At 36.9% G+C, this 10,532-nt stretch overlaps 1 protein-coding gene across 3 annotated transcripts in view; it reads left to right on the top strand.

Annotated features, from left to right (window-relative positions):
- Positions 1–1,185: 1,185 nt before the first annotated feature.
- Positions 1,186–10,532, top strand: part of LOC115216405 (leucine-rich repeat flightless-interacting protein 2) — a 202,545-nt gene continuing 193,198 nt past the window's right edge. For 2 of the 3 annotated variants that reach the window (XR_005001030.1, XM_029785711.2), the window contains exon 1: positions 1,186–2,452. Coding sequence is in view for 2 of the 3 variants with exons in the window: in XM_029785711.2 (XP_029641571.1) it covers positions 2,360–2,452 (93 nt within the window). In the remaining variant the exon portion in view is untranslated. The remainder of the gene's footprint in view (positions 2,453–10,532) is intronic. The other variant, XM_029785712.2, reaches the window with a different exon arrangement.

Raw genomic sequence — 10,532 nt, 5'->3', positions numbered from 1 at the left:
ATCTACTCACAAGGCTTTGGTTGGCCTGAGGCTATAGTAGAAAACGTTTGCCTAAGGTGCCACGCAGTGGGACTGAACCCAGAACCATGTGGTTGAGAAGCAAGCTTCTTACCACACAGCCACATCTGCAGTTCTGATAGTCCTCCACACAGTTTCAGTCTACCAGATTTACTCACAAGGCATTGGTTGGCCCAGGGCAATAGGAAATGTCACTTGACTAAGGTACCATGCAGTGGGATTGAACCTGGAACTATCCACTCACAAAACAAGCTTCTTAAACACACATTCTTATGAACTGTTAATTTTGTGCTAATATAACTGTAGCATTGATTGCTAACATTGACAAGGACACAAATTTTTAGGGAGGACCTTGTTGAATATAGCAAATAACTGGTACTTCATTTTTACTGAGACCCGCCCCTCCCCCACAAAGTTGAAAAGAGACGCCAACTTTAGTAATGTTTGAACCTAAAATGGAACTCTCTTGAAATGTTTTTGGGAGAGGAAAATACTAACGTTTTGGGACAGACCCTTCGTCAAAGAAAGACTACCTTCGACGTCAGCGTATTTGATTAGTACTGTCATTTTTATCATTTTAGTGACCCTTGGAAAATTAATAAAAGATGTCCATCTGGACCGGAATTTATTTGGAGTAAAAAAAACGCAAATGTCAAAAGATGTTTCGCGCAATGTTCTACCGATTCAGTCAAGTGACTACACTGAATGTAAGTATAAAACACTTGCACGAGGTGCAGTGCAGTGGGATGAAACCCTGCGCCTCGGGATTACGAAAGAAACTTCTTAACCACAAGGCTATGAATGCTATAGCTGTATCTGAACAGGAAGTCTTGTTGCTGGACCTCGAGCCCTCGTTTATTAAACCCCATGCGAGAAACATTCAAGACGGTAGGATACGATTTGTGAGAGATTTGACAATTATTTCTAGCAGATTAAGTGTTCGTATAGAACAGGCATGGGCAACCTTTCTTCGAAAAGCGGTCTGCTTTACTGAAAAGATCTCACGCGTTGCAGGTTGCCTATGACTTTTGTAGAAAGGTACCCATCGAACTTCCGGTTGAATGCTCTGTCCCAGCAGACGCTAGAGTTACTTCGGCTGAAACTGAGTGAAAGCGAGGCTGACATCCGGGTGTTTACTGATAACTTGAGAGTTAGAGAGCAAGAGAGAGCTAGAAAGAGAGAAAAGGAAGAGATAGAAAGGAAAAGAAGGAGAGAGAAGAGAAAGAGAGAGAGAACGAGAGACAAAAAATGGTGGATTGAATTGTTTCAGAATTTTCTGTTCTGTCTCTCTCTTCTCCTTCTCTCTTTATAGAAGTATATATATACACGCAGATAGATGTATATATATTTATAGACGATATATCGTCAGTTTAGAAACAACCAAAATCAAGTTGTGTTCCGTTCCATCCGTTGTCAAATATATATATTTAAATCCATGTGCTTCATGTCCAGCTGATTGTCACTCCATCGATACAACAAACTCCTCAACTTCAGATTGCTGTGGAAGAAAAGAGGCAAGACAGCAGAGAAAAAAATAATAACACATCTCGTTGCTGTCTTCCTTTTATCTCTCTTCCTATATATATATTATATTCTGTGTCTTTCTGGATTTATCACAAGTTTTTATTTATTTATTTTACCGGGACTACAAAATCGATAATTAACCTTTTATAGCAAAAAAAAAACCCAAAAAAATCCTCCTCCTCCTCCTCCTTATAATTAACTGTATGTGTATGCTTGTGTCTGTGTGTACGTTACAACAACACCCGCAATAAGAAAATTTCATTATATGATAGGAGGTAGCTGTTGTATGTAATGTAGTGCTTGGAGGTTTCACTATTCCCATTTACATACATGTATATGATTCTGATTTACACTATTAATAATAATAATTTATCGATCTGTAAGTGCCGGGGAATACCGACACTACCTTTTTACGTACGCACAGACTGCTAGTTAGATATATTTACACACGCTTACGCACATGAATATACATAACTATAAATACAATACCTTTGGCATCTAGTGCTCACACAATCTTATACACACACATATTCATATACATTATATTGCTAAACATATTTGTAAAACAACCTGTGGCGACACCAAATACATTTTGGGTTGGGTCTTCCTTTTCTCACACAATGGTGTATATAATATGATATCATGTAAACGCACATAAGGATATATATTATTACCGCAACCCTTTATGTCAACGTCTACATACATGCGAGGAGGTTAATTTAATTAATAAGTTAGGTTAATTAATTGATAAACGTTAAATCAAAGGAGTAGTGGAAGAGGAAGAAGTGGAATAAAGGTTTGTAAAATATTCGCCAAAATGACTTCTACAGCCGCCAACTCAGGACGAAGAAGAATAACAACGAAAGCCTATACGGCCGAGGATCAAGCTTTGGATCAGATAGCACGAGAGGTAAGTCCTATTACTCCATTACAACACACATGAAAGATAGATACACGTATATATATATATATATATACTTGCACTCAAATACATTTGTTTCTGTAGAGGTATTGTTTATATATAAATCTAAAATCTATGTGGGTGTCAATAGTTATTTATTATATATACCTGTATCTATACATATGCTTATATATACATATATATATATATATATATCTATATATATATATATATATATGTATGTATATAAATTTAATGCGTTATGTGGTTTATATATATATATACACACATAGACCAACTAATATGGCGTGTATATGCAAATATATATATACTCCTTTGAGATGCATTTAAATATAGATAAAGACTCGTGTAGATATGCGTGTATGTGTATTTGTGTTTTAATTGATCAAAGTCTAAACTGATATCAAACAAATCTACTTTCTTTTTTATTCATCTTTTCCTGTCCATTTTCTCTTTTCATATCACTCACCCCTTATGTGTACCTGATATATAAAATATGTCATAGATATAGTCTAATATATATAAGACTATGTTTGTCAGTTATACACACTTACCCATTCACATACACCACACTATTAATTTTTAAAACGCACTATTTTTTCTTTATATATACACACAGCGATGTATGATATGATATACGGCATACAACTTGTAACCATATACTGTGTGAATATACATGTATCTATATATATCTATATATGTATATATACCAACAGGTTTACCGGCTGTTTATGAGTGTAGTACATTATATACAGATCGAGTTGTTCTTCTGCCTCAACTCTGTCAACCTTGATCAAAGGCATTCCACTCACGACCGTCCCATCTGTTTAACTGCATTTCGGATATTATTTAATGTCTTTCTCTTTTTTAAGATGGTGGGTGTGGTTTGAGAGAGCTGTGGCTGCTATCTCTAGCAGTTAGAGCGATGGGTTAGGGGCAAAGACTTTTTGTGGTTCGTTGTATGTGTGCGTATATATATATATATATATATATATATATATATATATATATATATATATGAGATGACATTACGTTTCGCTAAATTTGGCTCTTCAGGCAGTTTCAAAGACCAGATTTGGCAAAACATTTAAATCATTGTTTACTTAAAAATTATAAAAATGTAACCGGACCTCACATATTGCGTTAACTGGTTATTGTAAAAAAAAAAATTTACATATAGACACACACATAAAAGTGAATCTGTGTGCTACTGCGCGTTGTATTTATATGTGTGTATATATGTATATTTGTGGTTGCGTAGTAGGTTTGTATGTATCTGTCAACACACATGTCAGTGTGTAGTATTGCGCATGGGATTTATGTATATGGGTGTATGTGTATGTATATATGTATACACACACTTAACGAATCATCCCTGTTCTTCCTGTCTCTTGTTATAAGGGAAATCTGAATGTTGCTTAAATGGCTTAATATATACCTATAGTAAGATTACCGTCTCTCATATGATAAAAAAATATATATATATGGTGTATATATATATATATATATATATATATATATATATATATATATGTGTGTGTGTGTGTGTGTGTGTGTGTGTGTGTGTGTATATGTATGTATACATGTGTCTATATTGCGACTGACTTATATTCAGTAGTTTTCAGTTCTTTTTCCTGCCATGTACACAATGTAGATTGGTAGAATTGTCGGGGCGCTGTGTATTTATAGTCCTTTATGTTCTATGTTCAATTCCTGTCCAAGTCGGTTTATTAATATTTCTGCCGTCGGTAAAATAAGTATCAGTTATGAACTTCAGTGAGCTTACTATTACATTCGTCTCATGAGACTTGTGTAATCTCAGATCGGTTGGCTTTCGGTAGTTATCAGTCACTAACTCTCGGAAAGGAAAAGGCCAAGGAACTGAGTGGTTGCTTTCTTGTGTGAAAGAATTTCTTGTCCAAAAATTGAATTCTTTTACATTTTGTCCCATTAATTCTTTGTGCTTTCCCCAGTAATCATTTTGCTATTACACTCATCTCACAAAGCAGATGTGAATTGTAAAAATATACCACCAAATCTTCCGCACTTCAAATTTTGTAACGTTTCGTGTGTGTGTATATTTTTGTATTTGTTTTGTAAGATATTTGGTGAGAAATCACGAATTAAAACATTCACACATATGCATACGTACATGTGTTTATAAGAAACCTGTGTGAGTGTGTGTTGCTTAAAGGTGTTTAACATAAATCTGCCCATTGCACAAGAGATGTGCCGGTATCATCAGTTATATAGTTGCATGCTGGTGCTACCATCACATTCCCCATCTCTCTTCCTTCATCTCGCTCTCTCATAGCCAAGGATGGAACCTCATTATAGGCGAACGACCTGCTAGAAATAACGATCAAATCTCCCAGTGGTCTTTAAAAAGAAGGTTACGTTGTATAAAAATAAAACGAAGGCAAATGCTATGTGGTTATGTCTGGGATATCATTGATAATTTGGTCTGTTCGTTCAGGGCTGACCATAAACTTAAATAAAAACACAGGCTCTCAGTTTCATAAAGATGCTCGCGCGCGCGCGCGCACACACACACTTATCTCTCACTTTCCCACAAACTCATTCTTTTTTTCATCGCGATATTCATATGTTCCGCATCCTCTTTCCTCTTTCATGTGTACTATGTTTGTGACTGAGTTCTTGTTTGGCCCCAGGTCAGATCTCATCGAGCTGACCAACCGTGACAATCCCGTCTTTTTATCTAAGAGGGAGGAGGCGGTGATTTGACGAAGATTTGGCTGCTCTTTTGTAGCAAGTTGATCGACCATGTAAAGACTTCCTCGTTGGCTCATATGTGATTGAATGTTTGGAGTATGTATATCTAGATATATAAGTTTACATATGTGTTTATTTTGTACAAATATATTTAATAAATGGCTATATGTAGGTAGTTAGTGCTATGACTTTGTCTATATATATTGAACAGACAGGAAAAATGGACCGCAAATATATCCACAAAGAAAATATGGAGTATTTGCGGCTAGTTACTTCGTGAGACATCAAGTGATTATCTTTTCAGCCGCTGTTGACAGTTATACGTTTTGCCACCCGCTATGTTGCAGTTGTTGACATCACACATACACACACACACACGTGTGTGTGTGTGTTTACGTAGCAATCGTTAACGTGGTAGTTTCACTTTCTCAAAGGACAACCTGGTGTTTAGTTTGGCAACTGTCGAAGATATTTTCCCTTGACGCTGTGCTGTGACCAGCTTATTTGTCATAATGGAATCCTCCTTGTTTTATAGTTCAGAATTGTTTTGTTCATCATCTACATGCTTCGAGACATTTGTGTTTTTGTCTTGTTGTCGTGGTTGCCCAGTTTTGTATTGTCATTGTTGTTTACGATGGAAGGATGTAATTAGAGGGGAAATATGGGAACGATTTCTCGCAGCTCGAGCAACCACTTCGAGGCTTCATCGCGAGATAGAACAGCAGGAATGACTCAATATATTTTTTTCTTATTCTTGCAACCTAGAGATTTCCTTTCAGTTTCGAACATGAATGATATCAACAATAATAATAATAGTGGCTTTAATTTTTGGCAGAAGGCCAGCAATTTTTAAAAAATAAATCTCTTAATCGACCTTAGTACTCGACCAAAGGATGACATTAACAATATAATGCTCTCATAATTAAAATTCAAACAAATAAATACCATATTGTTATAGCAATAATGATTTTAAATAAGGGACATCGGTTCGGCCATCGTAATTTACAGCAATTCAAAGTAATTTTTATTGTCATATATTCTCAAAATATTTCGACCACATTGTTTTTAGATTTTAAACGTACTTAGACGGAGTTTTTAACTATCAAATGCATGAATAATATCAGTTGATCGAAGTTTAACAGCTTACTGTATTCTACACATATTGTGGAAAACCGAGCGTGAACTCGGCAATAAGTTAGCCTATAGTCTATACAGATCTGTTTGTGTGTGTGTGTGTGTGTGTCTGTTAGTGTCGGCAGTTAGCTAAAGTCTATACAGACGGAAATAGACAATTAAGTCAACAGTGGTGTCTCTGCTTGCATGTGTCACTGGTAGCAGCAGCTAGCTGCTACATTGACCAGTTGCTGTGTGTCAGTGTGACAAATGCTGTCTTGCAATGGCTTTCACCTTTTACTCCTGCATACTGACAGCAGTAAGAGACTGGTAGATTCTAACGTAGAGAGAGAGAGACTGGCGGATATGTCTGTCTGTCTAATATATATATATATATATATATATATATATATATATATGATTCTAAATTATTTACTCGTCCTGCCTTACTTTTTGTTGCACTTTTCCCTCTTATATATATGTGTGTGTGTTACTTGTTAGTCATTGGTCTGCGGCCATGCTTGGGCATCGCCTTGAAGGGTTCAGTCGAACGAATCGATCCCAGTACTTTTCTTTTAACCTCGGACTTTTCCTATCGGTCAGTTTTGCCGAACTATTAAGTTACGGGGACTTAAACAAACCAACACCGGTTGTCAAGTGGTAGTGGGAGAGACACAGACTGCACACATAGGTACAAAAAAACATTTATATAATATATACGACAGGCTACTTTCCGTTTCTGTCTAACCAAATCCCTTTACAAGACTTTAATTGGCCCGAGGTTATATCAATAGACATTGGCCCAAAATGCCGTGCAGTGGAACTGAACTCACACACACACACGTATATGACTTAAATTATGCACACTGCGGGATATATGCTGGTTAGAAAGGTACATATACATACCCACCCGTATCAGTTTGTATGCTTACACAATTGCAATTTCAATACAAATTATTATTGTGAAAGGTGAAAGCTGGCAGAATCGTTTGCATACTGGACAAAATGATTAGCGGCATTTCTTCTGGCTTTATGCACTGAGTTCAAACTCCCCCAAGGTCGACTTTGCTCTTCATTCCTTTTGGGGTCGATGAAATAAGTGTCAGTTGAGCACTGGGGTCAATGTAATTGGCTAGCCCCCCCCCCCGAAATTGCTTGCTTTGTGAAATTTGAATCCTTTATTATTATTATTGAGTGAGAGAGCAGTGCATACCATCAAAGTGACACTGGGGTAAAATATACGAAGCCCAGTATACCCATCATGACTACCCGTCTGATAAGGGTACACTAGGCACATGCATTACAACTATATGTGTACGACATGGTGATTTCATATCAAGATAAACAGCACATGACCTTGCAGGTGGGGCCCAGTGAGAACTTTCTTTGGGTCGAGTAGCCCATTCTGCTCAAAAGGTCCCTGAATAAGGATTAAGGTTGTTGAACAAAATACCCCTGCTTTCAAAAGTAAATTATCCAAACCCTAAAGAATTCCTCTCAACACATGGCTATGATGCTCCCCTACTACTTCTGCTTGTGATTAGAGATGCACATATCATCAGCCACTAAGGGACATGCTCAACTGGTTAAGGCCAAACAACTGACAAGAAAATCTGTGATTTGAGCAGAATATTTGCTGTAGCTTTTTTTTTATACCTAGACAAAATAATGTACATGATAACACTTCCAATCAGTTAAGATCAGAAGCCACTGCTTGGTACTGCATCAGGGCATTTATTATTATTATTAAGGGAGCAAGGTGACGAGCTGGTAGAATTGTTAGCACACTGGACGAAATGCTTAGCATTTCACCTGTTGCTACATTCTCAGTTAAGATTTCACTGAGGTTGACTTTGCCTTTCATCCTTTCATTGTTGATAAATTAAGTACCAGTGAAACACTGGGGTTGATGTAATCGACTACTCCGCTCCCCCAAATTTGAGGCTTTGTGCCTTTAGTAGAAAAGATTATTAAGGGGGCAAGCTAGCAGAATTGTTAGCATTCCAGCAAAAATGTTTAGTGGCATTTCTTCCTGCTTTACATTCTCAGTCCAAACCCTGCTGAGATTGACTCTGCTTTTCAGCTTTTGAGGCTCGATGAAATAACTACCAGTTGAGCACTGTGGTTGATGTAATCGACTAGCTCCCTCCCTCAAAATTTCAAGCCTTGTGCTTGTAGTAGAAAGGTTTATTGCTATTTTATTGTCAATAAATTATTTAAGGTAGTGGATTGATAGAATCCTTTGGCCTTTGGTACTTGTTCTGGGTTTTGAACTTTGAGTTGGAATACCACCACGGTCAACTTTATTTTTTGCCTTTTCAGAGTTGATGAAATATAATACTAGTTAACTATGGGGGTCAATATGATCAACTGTCCCATCTCATCAAATTTCTGGCCTTGTGCCTATGTAAGAAATAAATAATATTTATTCATGAAGGTGCATGTGTGATTGGCATACTTGCTTCCTAACCATGCTATCACAGGTTCTGTCCCACTCTGCAGCATCTTGGTCAAGTGTCTTTTGTTTTGGCCGCAGGTTGACTGAAGCCTTGTTGTAGATTTTGTAGATAAAAACTGAAAGAGGCCTGTTGTGTGTGCACATGTGTGTTTGTATATGCTTGTTTTGGTATCATGGTTGTAATGGTTGTAAACAAATATTGTCATCATACAAGCAGTGCTGTTTGTTTCCTATTTTCCATGAAGAACATGTTTGGCCATGTAAAATATTACTTTGCTTGGAAATGGGTGAGAGTTGGCAGCAGGAAGGGCATTCAGCCATAGAAAATCTGTCTCAAAAAATTCCGTCTGACTCATGCAGGCATGGAAGAGTGTACATTAAATGATAATGATGCTAAGGCATGTGACCTGTTAATATGTTTGGCTTGTAGCCATATGGTCATGACTTCAGTTCCTAGGACTGGCAGTGCATTATGTCCTTGAGCAACATACTTCATTTCACATCACTCCATCTATTCAGCTGTAATGAGTACCAGCTGATTATTGGCGCAGCTCTCTCTCCCTCCATTTGTCATATATTGGGATGTTCTGCTGGCTTGAGGCTAAGGGGTTGAAAGGTTGCCTATGCTCATGACTACAGAAGTAACAACAAAAAACAAAATTTGTGTAAGCTTGATACATACCAAGCCATACACATTTGCAAGAGATGGCTAGATGTACTATATATTTAAGGATAATGTTTCCCCCACTCCCTTATTTATCTATCTGAAATGGTGATGTAAAAATATTTCAGTGATATTGGATATGTGTTTTGCCCTACCCCAGATCAGGTTCCTCTATGATATTTATCAATTCATAAACACATTAGGTGATATTAAAGTTTCACATTACATTCTGCTTATCCAGGTTCACTATTAACATCTCGTTTTTTTAAAAATTCATTTTTGTCTTAAAAAATTTTTTTAGCCAATTATAAATACTTGTCTTTATTGTTGTTGTTTAATTGCAGTCTTTGATCATAGATTAGCTTTGCTGATCAGTCTTGATAAAGCTGACCTATGATCAAAGAGATTCTGAAACCATCCTATCTTTTATTCAGACATAATGTATCTAGGACTACATTATTGAATGTGTTCTTTTTTCCCATTCTATACAAAAGACAGTAGGATGTAATTTGAGGAGGATTTTCCTACCATTTCAATAAGATCTCTCTTGTTGGTTTCTGTCATCTTTGTTAATTCCCCTATGTGGCAGTGCTCATATCCAGATAATTACTGACCAATTATATTGTGTTAATAATGTGCATTGAAAGTTGATAGCCTCTGTCAGAGTTCCTTGCTACAGTGAAGGAGATGAGAATCTCTGAGAGATGGTGGTATGTACTTTTGTTAAGATAAAGCAGGCTGAACATCAACTTCTCTCTCTTTAGCACTTAGCTATCATATGCTCCAGTGTGAAACTGGCATTAATGAGTTTAGTTGGTGCTATCTGTCATCTTGTGCACCTGTCTACACTGCTATCACCCCTATTCTCTTGGTAGCTTTCTTGCTGGATCTATTAGCAATATTAGGAGCTGCCATATTTCCCTCAAACTGGCAGAACTGTTAGCATACCAAACAAAATGCATAGTGGCATTTCTTCTGGCTTCACATTCTGAGTTCAAAGTCTGCTGAGGTCAGTTTTGCCTTTCATCCTTTTGGGGTCAATAACATAAGTAACAGTTAAGCGCTTGGGTTGATATAATCAGCTACAGCCCACCCCCATA

This window comes from Octopus sinensis, linkage group LG10 (assembly GCF_006345805.1).
Source record: "Octopus sinensis linkage group LG10, ASM634580v1, whole genome shotgun sequence".
Classification (NCBI taxonomy): Eukaryota; Metazoa; Mollusca; class Cephalopoda; order Octopoda; family Octopodidae; genus Octopus; species Octopus sinensis.
Note: the sequence above shows the minus strand (reverse complement) of the source record. Positions and strands in the feature narration are given on the sequence as shown.